The sequence below is a fragment of the Carcharhinus amblyrhynchos genome, chromosome 13 (genome assembly GCF_965287045.1).
Source record: "Carcharhinus amblyrhynchos chromosome 13, sCarAmb.v2.hapA, whole genome shotgun sequence".
In the NCBI taxonomy this organism is placed as follows: domain Eukaryota; kingdom Metazoa; phylum Chordata; class Chondrichthyes; order Carcharhiniformes; family Carcharhinidae; genus Carcharhinus; species Carcharhinus amblyrhynchos.
This window is the reverse complement of record NC_137336.1, coordinates 40072482-40098135: the sequence shown is the minus strand read 5'-3', so window position 1 is coordinate 40098135 and position 25654 is coordinate 40072482. Positions and strand designations below refer to the sequence as shown.

At 42.0% G+C, this 25654-nt stretch overlaps 1 protein-coding gene across 2 annotated transcripts in view; it reads right to left on the bottom strand.

Annotated features, from left to right (window-relative positions):
• The window catches only part of LOC145351504 (glutamate receptor ionotropic, delta-2-like), a 380118-nt gene that overhangs the window by 56279 nt on the left and 298185 nt on the right, over window positions 1-25654 (bottom strand). For both annotated transcript variants that reach the window (XM_080201102.1, XM_080201103.1), the window contains exon 11: window positions 13395-13707. In XM_080201102.1, coding sequence (XP_080057228.1) covers window positions 13395-13707 — 313 coding nt within the window. The remainder of the gene's footprint in view (window positions 1-13394; window positions 13708-25654) is intronic.

Genomic DNA, 25654 nt, shown 5'->3' with positions numbered 1-25654 from the left:
CACTAAAATTTCCCATTCCAGATGCTGTTGGCCTCTGTTTCTAGAAACTAGCCTATGTCAGAAGTAACCCTATACTGCTGAATGTTTAACCTACATAAATAACTTGGATGTTGAACTAGAGGTGTGTCGGGGCCATTATGGTCACATTGCACCTTGGATATCCTTCATCTCATCCTTTATTCCACATGCAGGCAGGACAGGAACATTGACCCTTAAGAGACTAAGTAGGGAAACAGAATGGAAGCTCAGTAAAGGACAATATGGATCAATGTAAAGGGAACAGAACCCTGAGGTTTAAAAGGTTTTCGTGACCAATATTCAACAATTATTCTCCTTGTACAATATATATCTTTTACGGAACAAAACGTTAGGATAAATAATTTATAGTTGCTGAGAAAGTTGTTATAATACTGATGGCAGACTATTTGATTTGTGTATCAATGAAGTTAAATACTTCCCAGGTAAAGTTGGGGAATACATATTCGAAACAAGTGCATGATAGATATGTTGAAGAATTAAATCTGTAGCTTAGAGGAATGCAAAAATTATAAGAATATGCGATTGGGCTGTGGTTTCCTCTTCCCTATTAAAATGAGAGAGATGTCCATTTTTCTGTAAGTTATGATACATAACATGGAGTATTAAAAATATAAAATATCTGAGAACATGAATTTGTTCATGAAATGAATTCAATAGCCAATTACAAATCTCCTGAAATATTTATGTTTTAATGTTTCTCAAACGTTTAGACAGGTAAGTAGTTTGACCAGTTCAATCTCAGATTAATCTTCTGCAGAGATACAGGCGGCAATTCTCCCAAAAAATTCTAAGTGCCGAATTTGCATGAAAACTGGAGGAACTCCCGCAGATTTTTTAGTGTGATTTTCAGAATGGATCTCCCACACTCTGAAAACTGCAGAGTGCCCTCGCAACATTCACACTGAAAATCAGTGGGCAGGGTCTATTTCCACTGGAGAGGCCGGCAGCATACTGCTGAGTGAGCCACTGCGCATGTGGCGATCTGTCAGCACCGAGATCGGCGCATGCACAGTGTCCCTGCACTGCCAGCCTCCTGATCATTGGCCAGCTCAATCGCTAGCCAGTTCCACGACCTGCATCGCTGCCACTCCAACCTCCCCGCACCTAATTTCTGGCCTCCCAGACCTCTCCGGGCAAGCCCCATGTCTCACCCAGGAGCCCCAAGCCCCTGTCCCCAACAGGATGGCCAGCCCCGATCACCCCCTTCCCTCCCTCTCCCAGCGATCCTCTGGCAGAGTGGCAGCAGAACTCCCTACACCTACCAATCACCCTCTATAGGCTCTGCCACCAAATATGCCCTGCCCCCCCCCCTTAAGCATTGCCAATTTTCCCCTTGGGCAGTGCCAGGGCCAGGCTGGCATAGCCAGGCTGCCACTGTCCAGTGTGGCACTGCCCAGGGAGAACCCCAGCTTACCCCTGACCTCCTGGGGTGGCTTCAATGGCCTCTCTTTGCTCCAGCAGGGCAGGCTGCTTGCTCCCTGTTATTGGGGAGCAGTTGTAAGCCTCGCTGGAGGGAACCACTCCTGGCAGTGGGGGGAGACACTAGCGGGCCTGGAGACTTCAATCCCAAATTCACTAATAGGATGGAAATAGGGATCTAAATATTTAAATCAGTTCTGCGCCAATTTCCAGCATAGTCCTAATGTGACTTTCAGCATGTTAACTCAACGTGCAAAAGTGTGCTCACTGGCCTGTGACTTTATTCATCTTATTCACAAACAGCTAACTACTCTAACAAACTTAGCGCCAGAAATGCGCAGGGATCATGGCGCACAGTAGGAACACTGCGAAATGGCCTCCGCCATTGTCTCCTGGCCCATTGCGCTGCTATACATTTTGGAAGGAGTACTGAGGGGAAACACAAACAAAATTGTTCAGTTCCTCAGCCTTGCTGACTGTGTGCTGTGCACTTGTTGTAGTATTTATAAAGTATAGGCTGGCCGACCACAAAGATGCAAACAAACAAGAGACTTAATGGAAAGGTGTTTACTCTACAGGCTGTTAGGATATACAGCCCATTTGCACATGGCCGATGACATCATCAGGGTGTCACAAGATTGATCCCTTAAAGTGCCCTTGATCAAATTAGGAACACAACACCTGGGTGCTAGACAATGAGAACAGGACTAATTAAGGGATCACATTTTTGGAATATTTTTGGTATGATAAAAGGGCCACAGGAAACGGTACTGCATTAGCACAACTTAAACTGCCTTTGCACGTACCCTACTGTGCTTTGCTCTCAACTTGCATCGCATTGTCAGCTGGCTCCTCCACATCCTCATCATTGGAGGAGACATCATGATAAAAAGTGCCCTCATTTTTCAAGGCCTTCCTCCTCTGCAGTGCCAGGTCATCCAGCACATAGCAGATCACCAGGATCCATGTGAAACTTGCTGGATCATACTGGAGGGTCCCACCAGGTATATCACCAGAATCACATCTTCAGAATCCCAATGGGCTGCTCATTGGTCACCTGTATTCACTCGTGGCAGATGCCATCACATTTGTACTTGTGCACAGATCCCTCACAAGCTGGAGTAGCCAAGTCTGCAGTGGATCAATGTTTCCTGATATCCATTCCAGAAAGCACACTGGGGAACTGGAGCTGTCAAAGTATGTAGACATTGTCTACACATAAGAATCTGTTTTCAGTGGTCACAGACCAGTTGAAAATTGATGGAAGGGAAGCACTTACTGCTGGCTGGTCCCTGGGATCTTTCACGGCTGTATACAGCTGATGATACCTTGTACTTGGGGAGAACTCAGTCATAGCCCTGAAGCCAATGAACATCTCCAACTGACTTGCTGGATGAGCTTTACATCAATCATTGTCGCTGGCCTCTTGAACATTGTTCACCTCCTTGTGGGCTGTAAACCGGGAGATCCGACACGTATTCTCAATAAATCTCTGGAAAGGATTGGAGACATAGAAGTCTATGTCACTGGCATTGGGCATCAACACACCTCTCTCGGCTTGTTCTGTAGCATGGCACAGAAATCAGTGACAGAAATCAGGAGAACCACATTGTTTACTGAAGCTGCCACTGGGTCATTTGAAGAAAGTTCAGCACTGAGGGGCAGATCTTTTCATGGGAAAAAGCTTTCCTATGCTTAAGTACTTGTTAGGGATGTCCTTCTGCACCCTTCTCTGCCATGCCCATTCTGACACTGGATCTCTTGCTGCTCCTAAAGTTGCTGGTGCCTGGACCTCCCTCTCCCACAGCTGGCCCTCCTTCCTCCTCAACAGGGCCATGAGGCCTGAGTGAATGTGAGCCATAGCAGGGGCCTCCCTGTCATTCTTCAGCCTTCTATACAGATGGCCCCACCACCCCCAACCCTGTCCCATGGGGCAAGTGCCACTACCCATAGATATTTCTGGCAACATGCCTACAAAGTCCTCGCACTTCTTTCCCACTTTCACTGATGTCCATCACCATTCTTCTTGCTCTCTCAATGAATCCTGAGTCATTTATTTCCTCCCACCTTTGCTGTCTCATTTAGCCAGGTAAGGCTCTGAAGGCTCCGTGTGCCATCGGTAAAATGAAAAATATAGAACATAGAACATACTGTACAGCACAGTACAGGCCCTTCAGCCCTCAATATTGTGTTGAGCTATGTCCGAACCCAAGATCAAGCTATCCCACTCCCTATCATTCTGGTGTGTTCCATGTGCCTATCCAATAACCGCTTGAAAGTTCCTAAAGTGTGTGACTCCATTATCACAGCAGGAAGTGCATTCCACACTCTCCAGAACCTACCTCAGACATCCCTCCTACATCTCCCCCTCTGTACTTTACAGTACTTTAAGGGAGAGAGTTTAAATTTGAAGATGTCAGGAGAGAGTAGGAGCCCAGAAGAAGGGTGGGAGAAGATGCAGCTGAGTGAGAAGAAAGGATCTTTGTGGGAGGAAGGGACCAGGGGAAGGAAAGGACCCTGGGAGAGGAAAGAGCCCGGGAAGGAGGAACGGACTGGACGAAGGGGTGTGGAGAAGGAGGATGCAGCGCGATGGAAGGCAGCTAGAGAGTTAGAAATAAATCCGGGAGCCTAGAGACAGTTTGAAGCCAAGCAGGAGGAATGAGCTTTACATGTACTTTACAGTTATATGTCCCCGAGTAACAGCTACATCCACCCGAGGAAATAGCCTCTGCATGTCCACTCTATCTATCCCCCTCATCATCTTATAAACCTCTATTGTCACCTCTCATCGTCCTCTGCTCTAAAGAGAAAAGCCCCAGCTCTCTCAACCTTTCCTTGTAAGGCCTACCCTCCAAACCAGGCAGCATCCTGGTAAAACTCCTCACACTCTCTCCAATGCTTCCACATCCTTCTTATAGTGAGGTGACCAGAACTGCACACAATATTCCAAATGTGGTCTCACCAAGATCCGGTACAGTTGCAGCATAATGCCATGGCTCTTAAACTCAAACCCCTGTTAATAAACACTATCACACAATAAGCCTTCTTCACAGCTCTATCCACTTGAATGGCAACCTTCAGAGATCTGTGGATATGAACCTCAAGATCTCTCTGTTCTTCCACATTCCTCAGAACCCTGCCATTGACCCTGTAATCCGCATTCAAGTTTGTCCTACCAAAATGAATCACCTCATACTTATTAGGGTTATATGCTCCTTTCTTCCTCAGGGCCCATTCCTCCCCCTTGGCTCATTCCTCCTGCTTGGCTTCAAACTGTCTCTAGGCTCCCGGATTTATTTCTAACTCTCTAGCTGCCTTCCATCGCGCTGCATCCTCCTTCTCCACACCCCTTCGTCCAGTCCGTTCCTCCTTCCCGGGCTCTTTCCTCTCCCAGGGTCCTTTCCTTCCCCTGGTCCCTTCCTCCCACAAAGATCCTTTCTTCTCACTCAGCTGCATCTTCTCCCACCCTTCTTCTGGGCTCCTACTCTCTCCTGACATCTTCAAATTTAAACTCTCTCCCTTATTCCTTCCTCCTCTGTAACACCTACCTCCCCACTTGCAACCTTCTCCCATGTTACCCCTCCCTCTCCCCGACACATTCACTTTTCCAAATTCCTTTCCTGTCTCCTAGATTCACCCACCTGATATCTTTATCCCCCTCTCCCAGGTTCATTCCCCCACCCCCCTCCCCCGAGAGCTTCAACTCCCTAGGGCATTTCTCACCCAACCACATATAACCGTTCTTCTCGGCTCCCTTTGCCACATCCTTAATAGTGCCTGGTGAAAACTCTGAAGTTCTGAAGCAAGTCCGATACCAGCAGAGCCAAAGCTGCTACGTGGAGAATTCCCATCTGCTGATAGCTGCTTCACTGCATCGCCTTTGACACGAAGATTCGCCTGCCATTTGAGGCATGAAGTCTTCCTGCAGGCTCTTTTAGCCTTAGGCTTCCAACATTGTCTTCTCCTTGGATGTCCATGATGTGAGGAAGGCCCTAAAATTAAGTCCTGGATTTTGCTCATTACGTAGGTCCAGGCACGTTCTGGACCAATGTATTTTCCCGCTGGTGAAATGGAGAACTGGGCAAGGGTGGAAGATTCCAATCAAGCGTTCATTTGCATTCCATTAGTGGGATGCAAGTCATTTTCACGCTGGCCTTCAGCGGGATTCCCATGGCAGGCACTAAAGGAAGCTCTGACAGGAAATTCACTTTGATGTAAAAGTGATGTTTGGGCCTTCTGCCAAATTCATCTCCCAAACTCACCAACCCATCACTGAACCTGCCAACGGAGGTACGAGAGATTCCTGCCTCAGGGCTTCTTGTGCAACAAGTAGCTTGAGGAGGAGATTTGATAAAGGTTCAACATTTATGAGAAGCTTTCATAAATTAAATCGCCATAACTGTTTCCTTTGGTTAGTGAGTCCATAACTCGAGGTATAAATTTACAACTAAGTGAGCAAATGCAGAGTTCCGAAGATTTATTTCACATGAGTTGGCCTATCAGAAACGGAAAGGAATATCCATCATAGTCTTAAAAATGGACAAATATTTTAAGAGGATAAATTTAATAAAGCATACCAAGAGGGGGAGCAAGAATTTCATGGAACAGTTCTTTCAGAACTGTATGATGGGGAAGAGATTTCTTCTGTGCAATAAAATTGTTATTATTCTATGCCATAAAAGGCCATAAAACTAAAGCACAGATTTTGCTACAGAATCATAGAACCCCAGAAGGAGGCCATTCAACCCATTAAGTCTGCATCAAATCTTAGCCGACTTATAAGAAATAAGAAATAAGAAATAGGAGCAGGAGTAGGCCATCTAGCCCCTCGAGCCTGCCCCGCCATTCAATAAGATCATGGCTGATCTGTCATGTCTCAGTTCCACATTCCCGCCCTCTCCCCATAACCCTTAATCCCCTTGCCTATCAAAAACCTATCAACCCGCGTCTTAAAAATATTTAGCGAGGCAGCCTCCACCACTTCAACGGGCAGAGAATTCCAGAGATTCACCACCCTTTGAGTGAAGAAGTTCCTCCTCAACTCCGTTCTAAACCGCCCCCCCTTTATCTTGAGGCTGTGCCCCCTAGTCCTACTATCCTTTCTGAGCGGGAAGAGTCTCTCCACCTCTATCCTATCCATTCCATTCATCATCTTATATGTCTCAATGAGATCTCCCCTCATTCTTCTAAACTCTAACGAGTACAAGCCTAGTTTATTCAGCCTCTCCTCATAGTTCAACCCCCTCAACTCCGGTATCAGCCTAGTAAACCTCCTCTGCACTCCCTCCAAGGCCAAAATATCTTGCGTAAGTGTGGCGACCAAAACTGCACACAGTACTCCAGCTGCGGCCTCACCAGTGCCCTATACAGCTGCAGCAAGACCTCCCTACTTTTATATCCAATCCCCCTCGCTATGAAGGCCAGCATCCCATTTGCCTTCCTGACCACCTGCTGCACCTGTAGGCTGGGTTTTTGCGACTCATGCACAAGAACCCCGAGGTCCCTCTGCACCGTCGCATGCTGCAGTTTTTCGCCATGTAAGTAATAGTCCTTCCTACCATTATTCCTACCAAAGTGGACAACCTCACATTTGCCAACATTAAATTCCATTTGCCAGTTCCTGGCCCATTCGCCCAGCCTATCTAGATCCTTCTGCAGACTCTCCACACTCTCCGCACAATTTGCCGTTCTACCAATCTTGGTGTCATCAGCAAATTTCGACACCATACACTCGGTTCCCTCCTCCAGATCATCTATATAAATGGTAAATAGCTGAGGCCCCAGCACCGACCCCTGGGGCACTCCACTGGTCACCAACCGCCAATCCGAATAGCACCCATTGACCCCCACTCTCTGCCTCCTATTTGACAGCCAATCCTCTATCTACGCTCACACCCTACCCCCAACTCCGTGCCCCCTGACCTTCTGTAATAACCTCTTGTGGGGAACCTTGTCAAACGCCTTCTGAAAATCAAGAAACACCACATCCACCGGCTCTCCTCTATCCACCGCCCTAGACACGTCCGCATAGAACTCCAATAAATTCGTCAGACACGATTTCCCCTTAACGAAACCGTGCTGCATCTGCTCTACCAAACAATTCTCCTTAAGATGCCTCGCTATTTTCTCCTTGATCACGGATTCTAACATTTTACCTACAACAGACGTTAAACTAACCGGCCTATACTTACCATGACTTACCATGTAACCCCATATAGCTATCCTGCTAATCCCCCTAACCTATATTTCTTGGCACACTAAGGGGCAATTTTATATGGCTAAATCACCTAACCCACGCATCTTTGGACTGTGGAGAAAACTGGAGCACCCAGAGGAAACCCACGCAGACACGAGGAGAATGTGCAAACACCACACAGACTGTCACTCAAGGCTGGAATTGAACCTGGGTCCCTGGTGCTAACCATTGTGCCACCGATGCCATTCCAACATTTTCTAAACTAACCATATAGGAGTATAACAAAAATAATTGCAGTCGTGAAAATCAAAAAACCTGTAGGACTAAAATAAACGGAGTAATGTATCACTGAAAATTGCAGCATTATGCAAATCGAAACACACACATAACAATGAGAAAAGATACTGCATGAAGGAATTCCCAAATGTCAAATTACCTCAGTTGAATCTCAACACCTCTTATGTTTAAGATGTACCTGTACATAACTGGAAGAGGCAATATGGAACTAATGTTGGATCCTCATGTGTAAAACATTTCGCTCATTCTAAGCTTGTTATTGCACATTGATTTGGGAGGAATATCTTGGCACCCTTGAAGATTGAAGGACAATACTAAAGAATAGTGCACTGACAATGAAATATTCAAAGAGATAGCTTTTTATTCTCTCATAAAACAACATATGTTGTTCTCATGGATGAAAAAGCAGCCGCAACAGCAAATGCTGATGAATATCATTCAGATGAACACTGATCATAATGACCTGCAAATGAAGCAGGCATCAGCACAGATGTACACTCTGTGATGCTGAGTGGAAGCACAGGATGAGCTACTGAACACTGAATGATAGAATAATGGTGCTTATTGGGAGGGAAGGAAGGGGTGGGGGGGGGAAACGTGCACGGCAGTTGGTGCTCAGCAGAGATGCAACCTGCTGAGTCTGCTTAGCAATGGTGGCTTGTATAGTACTAGAGTCCTGCTGAGGAGCCACGTGCATCCTTGCGTCTTGGACCATGGTATGAATAGCCTGAATGAGTCTTACACATGAATATGCATTACCACATTCCTGCCTGAAGTGCGGCTCATCTACACTGCTGTTTGCTACTGAGTAGAGAACATGCAGCATTGATGGAAATCGCTCAGTCCACCATGCCTGAGTTGGTTCTTTGAAATATCTCTGCTCCTAATGTGTTTAAAAATTAAAACCGATCAACTCACTGGTGTTCCTCAGCACATTAGCATTTCTGTACCACATCAGCAATAATATGTAGCAGCAATCAAAATGCCCTCAACATTCTACTTTGCAGTGGTATAGGGTGGAATTCTCCCGTCTGGAACTCAGTCCCATGGTGGGAGTGAGAACATAGAGTGTTTCCTGCTGCGGAGACTGGTGGGAAAATGCACCAATCTTCCAGCCCTTACCTTATTAATTACTTAACCCAGTGTTTTGTGCCATATTGTGTGACTGGGCAGGCTGATGCACATAGACCACCACTATATCCGTGTGCCATGTTGAAAAGGTGCCCAGCATCACTGGTTATTGAAGAAAGAAGATGGACCTCTTCAATAGGATGATGGATCTCTTGGAACAGTCTAAGATGGACCTCCAAAGACTGAAAATATATCTCCAAGGACATTCTGAGGCTGGAAGATGGGCACCCTCCAGGAAACCAACATCAAAGATCTAACCACAGAGGCTCCCTGATTCCCTGACGTGGTACTCCAGGGTCCGGGGCTGCTGGCTTCCATCCCGAACCCCATAGGCAGCTTCAGGTCTGTCCGACTTTAATGAATCCTGACATTTGCCTATCATGTTATTTTAGACACCAGTGTGGCTAAACATCATGGAGAATTGGGTTTGGGTGGAAGATTCCTGTCATACCTTCACTTGCATCTCATTAAAATGTAAAGTTTATTTCTTAGTGTCACAAGTATGGCTTATATTAACACTGCAATGAAGTTACTGTGAAAATCCCCTAATCGCCACACTCTGGCGTCTGTTTGGTACACTAAGGGAGAATTTAGCATGGTCAATGCACTTAACCAGCACATCTTCCGGACTGTGGGAGGAAACCAGAGCATCCAGAAGAAACCCACGCAGACACGGGGAGAACATGCTGAATCCTCATGGAATGACCCAAGCCGAGAATTGAACCCGGGTCCCTGATGCTGTGAGACAGCAGTGCCGCTGTGCATTAGTGGGACGCAAATCAGTTTCACACCGAACTCCAGAGGGTTTCCCGATCTGCCATACACAATCAGACGATCCAACCAGAAATTCACGTTGGTGTGAAACAAATGTTTGGACTCCCGCTGAATTCTTCACACCTGCCTGACACTGAACCTTGACAGGCCCATGGGAGAATTCCACCCGTAAGGGAGTAAAACTTGGCCAGACCCCTGTTCATGTAGTATCAACAGACTATCATGGCTTTAGCTTTTGTTTTTAAGTAGTAAAGTTGTTCTATATCAGAACAGGGCAAAGTTATGAAGTGGAAGGAAGGGCACTGGTCATTTTAATATTATGCACCATTACTGGAGATAAATTCAAATTATACTTTATGCATTCACATAGCAGCAATAAAATATATTGATCACCAAGTAAAAATGTTTTTTCAATTCTACCAAAGAAAAAGAAATGCCTTTGGCATTGGCATTAGTGTTAGCACAACCAATAAGAATAAAATTTAGCCTGTGGTGCTCCAGAATAAATTTGAAAGCTCATTCCAGGTTTTGCCAGAAGCCAATAGAATAATTAATGAATGAGAAATTTGATAACTGACAGATGGTTGCAGACATTCTTTTTCTTGGGTGAATGACTATCATTACACTCACATTTGTCATGACTGACAGCTGTGCAACTTTCATAGTCAAGAGGAACCTTCTGTAATTATGTAGCATGTCTATTTTACTTAAAATAAACCTCCAACATAAATTATTTACATTCTGGGATATTTGTACAAAGTTGACAGTTACAGAATTTGACTAATTAAATAGTTGAGGTTGAGTTGGGAGACAATCTGACACGCTGGGGAGTGCAGGGAAGGGGGTTCTGGGATACCAGTTTTGAATATTAATGATTCCACTAATACATAGGGAAGATGCTGAAGTGGGTGGGGGGGGGGAGTGGTGGTGATTATCCATGGGAAATGAGTGACGAATGTGGGAATTTCCAGAGTGAAGTACTCTCCAACAAGTTTGAAGTACTGTTGTTCAGCAGTGCTGCAAGTGCAATGAGAAGCCTAACCTAGACCATCAAATCGATTACACTGACATTAAAAAAACATGAGTCAGCTTTAAGGTGGGAGGTTAGCAGTTCATTTAGTGACAATCCAAGACTCAATGCTTGTAGTTGAAAGACTTGGGTACATTGTTGTCTCCTAGGTGTTAGGGCAGGGGACATTTGAAAAAGACAAATGATTCTGCATGACGGACTTCAAGAGATTACAAAGCTTAATTTTACTTTAACTCTTCACTCTCATCCCTCTGAATGCTATTCTTGTGGCACAATTCATTTCTTGGAATTTTTATATCATTATTAATTTTTTTTATATTTCTACTTTCCACATCAGCTCTCTGATGTGTATTTTTCCTGCAACATACTTTCCAGTTTATGTCACTATTTATTCAAGATAATCTGAGGGTGATCATATCCAGATTACTCCACAGCAGATGTGCTAAACTAAAGAAGGATTGGAAGATTAGGAACTCAATGAAAAGCTCAAGGGATTTTCTCAGGAAGCCACAGGTCCTAGGTAAGATAGGGCTATTCTATCGGAATGTGTGACATCTGAACAGAAATGGAGCCAATAAGCTTGTAAGAGGAATTATTAGTGACATGAAGAGTTTTTAAACTGGAAAGCAAGGTGGCAGGAAAAAATACACATCAGACAGCTAATGTGGAAGGTAGAAATATAAAATTTAATAATGATATAAAAATACCAAAAAATGAATTGTGCCTTAAGAATAGCATTCAGAGGGAAATGAGTGAAGAATTAAAGTAAGTTAGCACAGGGGTGGCACAGTAGCACAGTGGTTAGCACTGCTGCTTCACAGCACCAGGGACCTGAGTTTGATTCCTGGCTTGGGTCACTGTCTGTGAGGAGTTTGCACATTCTCCTCGTGTCTGCGTGGGTTTCCTCCAAATACCACGGTTTCCTCCCACAGTTCAAAGATGTGCAGATTAGGTTGATTGGCCATGCTAAAATTACCCCTTAGTGTCCTGAAATGTGTAGGTTAGAGGGATTAGTGGGTAAAATATATGTAGGAATATGGGGGTAGGGCCTGATTAGCTTTGTGGTTGGTACAGACTCGATGGGCTGAATGGTCTCTTTCTTTACTATAGGATTTCTATGATAAAATAAAATTAACCAGCATTAAACAGGGAAAAGGCCAAAATAAAGTAATACATTTTTCGATAAGCAAAAAAAATCATATTGAAGACAAAAAAAGGAAAGAGAGAAAGTGCATTTAAGTCAATGCTTTGACCAGAAAATAAAGCGAGGAAATTAGAAGTAATTATTTACAGGAAGGTATTTAGTTGCATTAACAGAAAATTGGTTACAAATGGGCAGGGGTGGAAAATATTATTGTTAGGAAGGGCAAAATTGGTTTTAAGAAAAAAAGTGACAATATTCTTGAAGGAAGGAATACATGCAGTGGAAAGGACAGATGTACGTAAAAATATTTCAAACAGAATCAATATGAGTCCTTGCTACAGGTCCCCTAATTGTGAGAGAGAAAGGGAAGATAAAATTTGTAAGCTGATTAGAGAGTAGGAATTTAAAAGAAAAATCATTGTTCTAGGTTATTTTAATTGATCATTGCTTAATTGGGGCATGGAAGAAGTAAATAGGGAGATAACTCCTAAATTTATGTGCAGAGCTCAGTGATACATTTGAATACCTACATACATAGGGAAAAACACTACTTGAAATCAGCTTTTCTTTCCACATCATCTCAGCTAGCTGATTTCTCATCTGTCATCAGCCCCTTTCCAATATGTTGCTTTTAGTTTTGTACAAATTGCTTCCCATCGTATATGGGTCTCATACATAATGTTATGATCCTTACTTGTGATGGAATATACAGTTAATTATAGATCAGCAGCTCACAAGTAAGGATCGTAACATTAGGTATGAGACCCAGATACGATAGGAAGCAATTTGCACAAAACTAATTGCAGCATATTGGAAAGGAGCTGATGGCAGATGAGAAATCGGCTGGCTGAGGTGATGTGGAAAGAGAAACTTGCACACAGGACCATTCGGGATTTTTTTCAAGGTTGGAAAGTTACAGAATAAATATATTCAAAGATACAATATTGTTGAATTAATCTTTGACCATAGCCCTGCTGATTTTATATATCACACATTACATATATTAACAGGTGAAATCACTTTTAAAAACACCCCTTTACGCTGAAAGAATTGGTAATTTTTTGCAAAAATAGCAAATTATAATAAGGTTTTTAATTATTTTTAAATACTGTAAGTGACTAATTTTGTTATTTAGAGCTTGTTGATGCTATGGCTTAATATTCTATATCAGAAATTTACAGCAAATGCATTTTAAATCTGACAAGTGCTTTTCATAAATAAATTGATGACTACCCAATTCTTAAAAAAGAAAGAATACTAACTAAATGATAAGTTAACAGATAATTAGTTTTTATAAAAAGTAATTTTGAAATGAGACACTGTGGGAGAGTAGATTGGAATACATTTTCTTAAGGTATCCCTACCTTGTTGTACAAATGATCCGTAAACGAGCCACGCAGCATTGTACAAAGTTGTTGATGTCACGGATCCTATTTGAAGTGGTGAAGGCTTTACCCAGCTAAGCATGCAAACAAGCAGGCCTATTATAAACAGAGTACCAATAATACACGCCCAAACTGTCAGATCAAATGGTTCTAGGCAGGTGAACATGTCCACTCTGTGTTCTGGCTTCTTAAGTAGAAATCCCAAGGTGTAGTCCATGATTCGACCAGTGAAGTCCACAACATTCTCTCTCTCTGGGGTAATTGTCAAAGCTGAAACCGCTATATCAGCTCTCTATTAAATAAATTTAAAACAAAAAAGAAACACACAAATTATGTAAAAAGCTTTGAATATCGCAAGAATGATAACCATTAACCATCCAATTGTAACAATATACAAATTTTCCTATCTAGGCAATTTATTTTCTTATACCTCGATAATACTGCAATATTATAGATCTGTAATAATGTATAACATTTTAATGTGCACTATTAATATCAAGTAACAGCTAATGATAAGCCTAAGATTTCAAAATGCATCTTGATGCATGAAAATGCATATCCTTAAGATGGAGATGAAATGAAAAGTTCAAATGTTTCAAACCCATGTTTTTCAATTAAAAATGTATTTGTGTTTTTAACACTATTGTAAAATACTTTAATGTAAAAATTACAGTTTGCTGCTCTGAGAAATGTATTAATTTAAAATATCTGACAACATATATTAGTTATTTTAATGTATTTTGTATACAATTGAAATATTTCTCAAGGACTAGAATGCAAAATCAAAGATATCTAAATTGATTAAAAACTCACAAGCACTGAATTAGACTTTAAAATAAAAACACATTTACTCACTCTTTCCTAAATATTAGGTTATTTTTAAAAAGTCTGGTTGAGGGGCATATATTTATCTAAAATAATCAAGAAGAGACAATTCAAATGTCAAAATTGATTTATCTCCTACTTTCATATACCATTCCTATGGTGTTAATGAAAAAATGCATTTATACTGAGCTTTCATGACCACTGAACGCCTCAAGGTGCGTTACAACCAATGAGACATTTTTGAAGTGCAGTCACTTGTGGGATGCATAGCAGCTAATCTTTTTTACTCCATCCTTAAAGTTACAAGTCAATGCTCAAAGTGGAGCAGGTGAACACAAATCCATTCCTTGTTTGCTCCAAAACCAAATTCAAAATCCAATTGAATCCAATCTAATTTATGGTCCCCACAAGAGACACAAACAAGATCCAAGATGACAAGATAAGGCATTGCATCGCATCTTGGCCTTGATCTGATGCTTGACCTTATCCAAAAATTGTGCACAGCAAATTCCAAAATCAACAATGTGATAATGACCAAGAGTTTTTGTGATGTTGATTGAAGGATCAATGTTCACCAAGCAACTGAGGATAACTCCCTGTTTTTCTTCACAAAACTACCATGGGATCTTTTATGTCCACTTGAAAGGGTAGAAGGGGCTTTGGTTTAATGTTTCATCCAAAAAACACTATCTTCAGGATGAAATTTTCTCATCATATATAAAAACATAACATACCCACTGCATAAAATAAAGAACGGAAACTGGTTACGTGATCTTACTGTATGCATACATAGAAACGTTTGTTACCTGCTACCTCGAAGTGCACATTAAAGCAGGAACAAAAGAAAATAATCAAATGATTTAACTATGTGGGCAATTAAATTTATTAAGCATTCAAATATCTGTGTAAATGCCAAGCTAATATTTTTCAGAGCAATTGCACTTTGCTCCAGAACATGCTATGTCATTAGCCAAGCTGTTCCAGTATAGCTACAACACTGACACCTACCTTGCAAATTGGAACATTTCCCAGGTATGTCCAGTACACAAATTTAAGCTGAACAATTACCACCTCATAAATCTGTTCTCTATCATCAGTAAAGTAGTGGATGGGATGACCAACAGTACTATCAATCAGCATCTTTAGTTGCCTCATCAATAACCTACCTTCCATCATAAGGCCAGAATTGATAATTGTACAATGTTCAGCATCATTTACAGCTCCTCATTTACTGAAGCAATCCATATCCAAATGTAGCAAGACCTGAACAATATCGAGGCTTGGGCTAACAAGTGGCAAGTAATATTCGTATCACATTGGTGCCAGGCAATGGTCATCTCCAACAGGATAGAACTGAACCATCGCCCCTTGATACTTGATATTGCTGAATCCCCACTTTCAACATCCTGGGGTTTACTGTTGACCAAAAACTGAATTGGGCAAGCCATATAAATACTCTGGCTACAAGAGCAGGTCAGAGCTGGGAATCCTGTGACAAATAACTCACCTCCTGACTTTCCAAAGCATGTCCACCATCTACGAAGCAGAACCCAGATGAGTGACGGAATGCTCTCCAGTTGCCTGGAGCAATTCAAACAACACTCAAGAAGTTTGATGCTATCCAGGATAAAGGAACTCACTTGATGGCAACTCTTCCACAAACATTCACGTCCTCCAACACAACAAACAATTGTAGCAGTACATACAATCTTCCAGATGCACTGCAGGAACTCACCAAGACTCTTTAGGTAACAGCTTCCAAATCCATGACCACGACCATCAAGAAGGACAAGAGTAGCAGACACAAGGGAACACCACCACCTGGAAGTTACTCTGCAAGTCACTCACCAACCTGACTTATATTGCTGTTCCTTCAGTGCTGTTGGGTCAACACCCTGGAACTCTGTCTCTAAAACTCCCTCCCAAACAGCACTCTGGGTATATGTACTCCTCAAAAGTAGCAGCGGGTCAAGCAGACAGCTCACTGCTATCTTCTCAATTGCAATTAGGGATGGGCAATAAATATTGTCCTAGCCAGCAATAGCCACATCCCATAAATGAATAATAAAAAATAACATACTAACTGCTATTTCATGATCGATATAAATAATGCAAAGTTATGCATTACTTTATTATAAACTTCTATGTTTTTCCTCAGCATTTTACACACATTTGAAAATATTTGTAAATTTTACTATTATAACATGATACCTATCTGGAGAGTTATCCTTGTGTTTGGCCACCACATATAATCAACCAACTATCCAAAATAAATTATCTGGTCTACATCTCATAGTCAGGCCATGTGATGTGGGAATTAGTTAGACCACAAGGACCCTATTTTACAATTTTGATTCTAAGTGCTGGGTGGACATGAAACTGAGGGTGTTTCAGATCCGACTTTTAGACCTGTTTTCAGACACCCCCATATACACTCAGACTGCAAAAATATCAGAGATTCTGAATCCTGTTGCACAAGCCTGTGGGTGGTGTTTAACCACCCAAAATCTTGCAGCTTTGATCGGCACCTCCAATCATGCATGCACAGAAAAACAAAAGATACAATGTGGCTCCCCTGCCACTTCTCTCCTGGGCAGGATAATGCCTCCCCTGGCCCCAATAGACGTTTCCCCACTCTCACAATATTAATGACTCCTTTATCCCCCACCCCCACCACCACCCAGACCAATCACAAGCCTCTCCCCTCCTTCCCACCCATCGATATCAGGCAGAGTGGCAGTGGACTCGCCCTTCTTCCTCATTGATCTCAGGCAAAATATCAATGGACCCCCCCACCCTTCCCCACTGGTCACAGGTAGAATGGCAGCGAAGCTCCCCCCCCCCACCCCTTCCCCAACAGTCACAGGTAGAATGGCAGCGAACCCCCCTTCCCCCTCACTGATCTCAGGTAGAGTGGCAGCGAACCCCCTTTCTCCCTCATTGCTCTGAGGCAGAGTGGCAGCGGACCCACCCTTCCACCCTCCTCCTCCCCCCTCCCCACCAATCTCAAGCAGGGAGTCATTTCGCGCCAATTCTGGGTGGGCGAATTTAGTGGTAAAGGGGGAAGTGCTGATAAGGTTGGGCGTGCAGCCCATTAAGTCAATTTAAATGCATGTAAATACATTTAAATGGCCATTGCACCCGTTTCAGGTGCGGGCCTTGGTTAAGGAGGAACCAGCATGGATTTGGACGCAGATTGCACTACTTGCCTCAGGCCCGATTTTACCAAGTTTTTACACCCAAAAATGGGCGCATCACAATGGTAAAATCAGGGCCCATATGTCGAAAATACAATAGTGGCTACACTTTCAACTGGGTTATTGTCTGTACAGCTTCTCTAACATAAATTGTAGTGGACCATTTGAAGTTTGACATTCTTTCATTTGTCCTGATGAGTGCAAGATGAAAAGTTTAAGTGGCATGTCTCTTTTCAGCTATATTCACATTCCACAGCATCAAATCTTTCAGACTCATGTTAGGAGAATTAAGCACACAAATGCTCTTGGAGTTTAAATTAACAAAATACAGTAACTAATAATGCAAAAACACCAAGCTAATTCAAAAGTACAAATTAGGGTACATATTTCAGAAGCGTAACACAAATGTGTCTCAGAAATGAAATTCTAATAGAAAGCATAACATCAGCTGCTGTTATTTGCAGTGTCATTCAAACACCACCTGCCCAAAAAAAGACCTGGGCTTCAGTGCAGGACTGAATTGGAGGAAAGTAAGCCTGGGGCACAGGCTCCAGTACAGGGTGGGTGGGGGGAATCAGCATGGACTGAATATTGCATGCAATTATGGGTGAGTGGAGTTGGGTTGAAGACAAGTGCAAAGCAAATGGAAAAACATGTGAAAGATTAGCTTTGGGCTTTGAGAGACAGTTGCAGATGATGAACGGATGAAGTCCTCAGCAAACAAATTCTGACCATCAAGTCTCTCCCTTTAATACTGCAGTGAATAGAGCCTGGTGATCTCGATGTCTAACTCATTGCTTATAGACAGGAGGGAAGAAAAGGAAAAATAAAGTGACAGCCCATTGTCCCTACATTGCAGGATGATGTTTTATAGGGAGGACAGTCTAAAGACTTCTTTGAATGTCTGACTCCTGTGTGGCTGATAGCAACTCACTCGCTCTCAGTGACCAAGATCATGTCAGGGTGATGAAGTGGGGAAGGTTTAACCTCGCTTGATCCTGCGGCATCCTTCATTACTCGAACTCTTCAATGTCACTAGAGGCAGAATCCAATGAGATGGGGGACCAAACCTAACTCAAAGGTGCAGTGAGCACACTGATAGAATGACAGAACCCTGATGCCAGTCCAATAAATGCTGGCAGCAATTATAATTCCCATTGAGATACAGGCATGGCTGATGTGTTTAGTCACCGTGCAGGTCCATCATCAGTGTGCTGGCAAGGTTGTATATAATGCAGGGAGGAGGTCCTGGACTGAGAACCCTGCCGTTATTTTGTGCAGGAGCCAAGTTTTCATTTCTCATCATTGTCACTTCACCTGCCCAAAACTAGATTTTGCTGGTTTATGGAAGACTTCCACCTGTAGTCTTATATAGCAATACATAGTTATGGACATCCAATAAACTTGTCATCATTCATGCAAAGAATCATAGAATTCCTACATTGCAGAAGGAGGCCATTCAGCCCATCAAGTCTGCACCAACCACAATCCCACCTCGGCCCTTATAAGGACAGAACATAAGAAATAGGACCAGGAGTAGGCCATCTAGCCCTTCGAGCTTGCCCCGCCATTCAACAAGATCATGGCTGATTTGAAGTGGATCAGTTCCACTTTCCTGCTTTCTCCCCATAACCCTTAATTCCCTTGTCTATCAGAAACCTATCTACCTGTGACTTAAATATATTTAGCGAGGTAGCCTCCGCCACTTCAGTGGGCAGAGAATTCCAGAGACTCACGACCCTTTGGGTGAAGAAGTTCCTCCTCAACTCCGATCTAAACTGCACCCCCCTTATTTTGAGGCTGTGCCCTCTCGTTCTGCTATCCTTTCTAAGTGGGAAGAATCTCTCTACCTCTATCCTATTTATCCCTTTCTTTATCTTATATGTCTCTATAAGATCCCCCCTCAGCCTTCTAAACTCCAACGAGTACAGACCCAGTCTATTCAATCTCTCCTCATAGGCTAACCCCCTCATCTCTGGTATCAGCCTAGTGAACCTCCTCTGCACTCCCTCCAAGACCAATATATCCTTTTGCAAATGCGGTGACCAAAACTGCACACAGTACTCCAGTTGCGGCCTCACCAGTGCCCTGTACAGTTGCAGCAAGATCTCCTTGCTTTTATATTCTATCCCCCTTGTGATAAAGGCCAACATTCCATTCGCCTTCTTGATCACCTGCTGCACCTGCAGACTGAGTTTTTGTGATTCGTGTACAAGAACCCCCAGGTCCCTCTGCACCGTAGCACGCCGCAGCTTTTCGCCCTTTAAATAATAATCCCTCCTACTATTATTTCTACCAAAGTGGATAACCTCTCACTTGCTAACATTATACTCCATCTGCCAGGTTCTCGCCCACTCACTCAGCCTATCCAGATCTCTCTGCAGACTTTCCGCACTTTCCACGCAATTTGCTTTTCCACTCATCTTCGTGTCATCAGCAAATTTCATTACCCAACACTCAGCTCCCTCCTCTAGATCATCTATGTAAATGGTAAACAGTTGAGGCCCCAGCACTGATACCTGCAGCACTCCACTAGTCACCAACTGCCCTATCCCTATAACCCCATGTATTTACCTTAGCTAGTCCCCCTGACATTAAGGGACAATTTAGCATGGCCAATCCACCTAACCCAAATGTCTTTGGACTGTGGGAGGACACCCAGAAGAAACACAGGTAGATACGGGGAGAATGTGCAAACTCCACACATTCAGTGACCCAAGCCGGGAATTGAACCTGAGTTTCTGGCGTTGTGAGGCAGCAGTGCTAATCACTGTGCCAGCGATGTCTCAGCTATCATTTCTTTCCCAGTCACAATCAACATATAACATGATCTCAAAGGTGGAATTTTACAAGAAACTAACACTTCTACAATTATTCAGCTGATATCAGCTAACCCATTGCAGAACAGGAATCAAACCTGGAACAATTTGCTCTGCTTGGTTTTGTACCTGGTCACACGGTATATTGCCCATAAGCCACGGCAGACTTTGACCATCTTATAAACCTTAATGACACAACCACAGAGTACTGAGTATTTCCTTTATTATATTCCCCCAACAGTAGATAACCTCCCTTGATTTTCCTGATTCTAGATGAACCTATCCATTCCATTTGACTTTGAAAGTAAGATTTGCAAGATTGCATATATGTGCTTGTCTCTTTAAGAGGCTTTTTCCATCTGTATGAAACTGTTAATTGTTCTTTCTTGTCCACAGATCTTTTTGAAAATACCTATTTTAAAAAATTTCCATACATACCTCATCAATTTATCTGTATTTAAGGTTAATACTCACTAATGCACTATTTAGTTTTATAATAAACTTTATTTATTTTTATAATAAATACACTAAAGTGTGTATTAATGAGTATTAATTTGAAATAAGTGAGCATTAACCCTAAATACAGACAAATTGATGAGGTATGTATGGGAATTATTTTTTTAAATATGCATTTTCTGAAAGATCTGTGGACCCTATTAATTTGATTCATTGTACATATATTTTCACTCAAGCATGATTTGCTCTAATTATTTGCCTGAATGTGAATGGAGAATAAAAAGGCAAACAAATAGAAAAATACTAAATAAAGAGGTAAATAGATTGATAAATAAACAGGATGCATGCATAATCTGAGTAGAAAGTAATTTGACTGGAAATACACTGAAATTACATTAGAAAACAAACAGTTAAAAATTTAACTTTTATGAAAGATCTCAAATGCAACATAAAAAGTAAAATAAAGAAATCTCTCGACTACAAAAAAAGTTGCTGTGTGAATTTATCTTTAATAAGGCAACCATGCATTTCGAATATTTAAATAGAATATGCAAACCTGTAAAATAATGTACCATCATTAATCAGGCAGACCTGGAATCATATGTGAAATAAAATTCATAATCTACCCTCTGTTGCGTCTTTCTAATATATTAAGTTTGATGTATATTTTCCAGCTTTAACTGCATTGCAGATGAATTTATTCATTATGGATGGAATTGACATTGTGAATTCCATCATTGGATTGCAGTACTTTGCGCTTTGCTGTGCCATTTTGCATGAAAAAATCTTGTGCATGAACTAGCAACCCCTAAAGTCAATTGTTTTTGAAAGTTTCTTTAAAGTGGGTGGACCGGACAAAAATAAAAGAGGGGTGTTCTTTTTAAGTTACGTATTCACAGGGGAGAGTTAGAAGATTAGATTAGATAAGGAAAGAAAGTTATGGCAAACATATCAGAGCAAATATAAGGAAGAAAGGAGATTAATGTTAGAAGTGTATTTTCAGGGTGAATTAATAATATAAATGCATTATTGTATAATTAAGGTTTATATATTAAATGCACATTTTAACTCACAACACTGTAGTAAATGTGGTTGTGGTTTCTGAACAGTTACTTTATATTGGAGGTGGGGCATTGTTTGAGCATCTTGTGTGAGCACAAAGCATCAAATAAACTGTAATAAATTGGACAGGGAGACTGATATTTCCCTTGATGAGAGTAAATTAAGGGCCCTATTTGACCATTGTCATAGGCGTGAAAACGTGGTAAAGTCAGGTGTGAGACCATTAATGTGATTTGTACCCACGTTTGCGCAGATGCCTACTTTACTGAGACCCAGGAATGACCATGATCCAAATCGTGCCCAAAATGGATGCAATGGCAATTTAAATGCATTTGCGTGCACTTAAATTGAATTAAGAAACTACCCATCCAACTTTATCAGCATTTCCCCCAAAATGAACTTGCTAAATAAAAGTCTGAATTGGGTGCTCCAGCTGCTGAAGAGGTGAGTTCAGAACTTCCAACAGCTCTTTGACTCAGGTCGGTGGTGGGGGGGAGGAGAGAGGCGAGGGGGCGGGGGGGGGGTGGCGACAGTGAGAACAGATCGTTCTCTGGGGGAGAGGAGGGGAGTGAGGCCGGATCATTCTCTGGGGGAGGAGGGAGGCGAGTAAGATGTATCTCTGGTGGGGGGGAGGCCTGATCACTCACTGGAATGGAGGGAGGGAGCAGATGGATCTCTGGTGGGGGGGGAGTGTGGAGGTGCAGGGGCAGGTGGTTCCACTGCCACTCGGTGAGCAATCGGTGGGGGGAAGGGGGCAGGAGGTCGTGATCAGTTTGGGTAGCTGGGGTGGGTGGGTGGATAAGGGGGACAGTGATGTCTGTGGGGGCTATCGCTCCCGCTTTTCGCTCCCAGGTCGCTTTCTCTGCTTCCTGCGGCCCAGGAATGATCTGACACAGCTGCACTTTTTCAAATGTTTTTCTAACTGCTCATGCGCAGTTCAGAGCTCCAATCGTTTTGGGCACGCTTAGCCCCACCCACAATGCGAATGGGACCTGTGATTTTTTTTTCAGGCTGAGTTCATATCGGGGCGCCTGGAAGCAGATTTCCAAGTCGGATCTGAATTGTGCCCAGAATCAGCACTTAGAAAGAAAATGATAAAATCAGGCCCTCAGTGTTAATGTGAAAACATAGTGCATGTTAGCATACTCTTTCTCTATTTACTGATCATTAAATTAATGTAAAATATTTTCAATTTTTCTAGTATTCAATAAGATATTTTGCCCACACTGCATGTTGTCAAAAAAAAACAAACTCTACCATCAACTTATGAAAGATTAAATTATTTTATGTCAGGATAACAAAGTGTCTATCTGAACTTTGTAGTTTGTAGTAAATGCAACTCTTTATCTTGTACTAAGATATATATTTTCTAAAGACAATTTTTGTGCACTTATTAAATGTTTACTCATTTTTTAAAACTTGAGATGCAGTATTTACCCATTTCTTAAGTCACTCAAGAATAATAATAACTCCACTACATCATTAAATGCAGAATATCTTAAATAGGCACTTCAGATGGGTAAAATACGTAGTTGGAAGATCTCAAATGTAACATAAAAAGTAAAGAAATTGCTCGATTGCAAAAAAAGTTTGCTGTGTGAATTTATCTTTAATAAGGCAACATACAGATGGAATATCTAAATAGAATATGCAGACCTGTAAAATAAACCCACACACATTTTAAAAGACAGCATAGCAGGACTGCTATTTAACTAGAAGTTTCTCAATAAATATTTGATTCACAACATCAGCCAGGGTTTTTCAAATGACAAGACTTCCCCATCTGCCACCTGAAGAGTCGGCAGAGAATGCATCCCCACCGATACCATCTGTCGTGTAGCTGTTTGACGTTTGGCTGCATGTTAACTAGCTAAGGGCAAGACTTCCACCCCCATCTGGCATTGATGTTCTGCCAATGAGAGCTACCAGCCAACTGGAAGGTCAGCAATTCTGTAGTCCAGTCAGTGCATGGTTCGAGCAGTAGGCAATATTGGGACTACAGCCAGTCTCTGAACAAGAGTATCTAAAAGAGGCCAGGCTGAAACTAAGTCAAGGATACTGATAGGGCCTAAAAATGGGAGAGGAAGGCCGGGATTGAGAGCTCCGAGGGAGGGCCTAAAGTGGGGATAACACTGGAGGGTGGTGCCTTGATGGACATAATGGACCCCAAAGCAGAAAACTTCCTTTGCCCGACACTAAACCTTGCAACTAAAGCAGCCAGGCTGTCCAGTTGATGTGGGTCTCCCCTTATCTTGGGTAAAATAGTGGTGGGGATGGGATGATACAGTTAAATGGCCATTCATTGGCCACTAAGGACCCCAATAGGCCCAAGCGCAGGCGGACTGCTTGATGCCTGCACCACTGCACATAAAATGGGACAGAGCTTAAGGGCAGGCAGTGGCTGTCGGGCATGCCATATACTGTGTTTTATGAGCCCTCCACTACTAAACCTACCAGTGGGGGCTGTAAAATTTTGACCATTTATTTGGCTCCAATGCAAACTAAAGAATTAAAGTGCTACTCTTAATTGGAGTTGTCAAGAATAAGTGCAGCAATGAAACTCAAAAATGGATATAGATTTTAACATTACATTCCATGGGGCAAATAATCACTTTTAGCAGATGTTGCTTGGTGAAGAAAATTCTCAGTGCAACATCATTACAGTTACAGTGAAAATAACTTGACAAAACACTTTGAGCCAAGTAGTCTCAAAAATGTTATAAATTAACATGTTAATGTGCCGCTAATGTCAGTTGTATTTCCTGAATCCAACAAAAATCTGGTTTGCTTGAATGTTTTATTATTTTAAATGCACTATCTCTAGCTTGTTCAGATAGCTCCATTTATACAACTGATGGTTGCAGATGTACATGAGACCAAAAATAATCATCATAACAATGCAATCCTTCTAATTTACAAAACCAGATAATTACTGCATTGTGTTGATATAAAGAAAACACAGGGCTTAGGGAGTAAAAGTTTGAAGATTATCAGTCATATCCAGTGTGATATTTAGTGTTTAATGACAGTTAGAAATATATCGCATGAATATCAACGTGCTTCTACATTTATGGTGTATTTCCTCTGAAATGAGATATTCCATCAGCATCCATAATCTATGACATTTTAAAATATGAAGCATCATTATGTAGGCAATTTTAAAAAAAATGCAGCTTGCACAGTTAGAATTCTAATTTAATTATGATTTCTGTGCTATTACCAAGAATTGTACGCTATGTCAATGCTTTAAATTCAGTTGTTTGTCCAACATTCAAAACATTGGCCTAATTCCTGATTTATACAGCCTACAAAACAATTTGTCTATCTTTTATGAAAAATTATACAACTGCTCATGTTTTCTGTCTTTACAACTTAAATTTCTTAATTTGTCGCAGACAAATATCTGCAGAGGTATTCAAACTGGAAAACAGACTTGACACAACAGGACAAATTTCTGTCAGGGTACGGAGATTGGATTGGGTACACAAATAGTCATATTCTGCAATTGTTTTAAAGGAAATTTGATTTCCCTCCGCATTCCCAATCCTGCAAGTATGCAAAATGCACAACCACATCCATTTCAAAAAGGGGCCCCAAAATAGCATTTCTTCCTGCACCCCAGTTTTGTCTGCAGTTGCAGATTTTGGAAGCCAATTAAAAGCATGCCAGGTTGGAGAATTCATGAAGAAATGAAATGCCTGTTGAAGATTCTGGAACATTCTGAAAGGTAAACTTTTAAGTGTTATCACACCTGCAAATGTCACCAGTAGGTCCTGCGCTGCAGTGTAGATGTGCTTTTAATGCAGTGATTCATCATTGGGGTCTGTCCTTTAAAAGTAAGTTCAAACTTACGTTGGCTAGCTTTATGAATTTGCCCCCA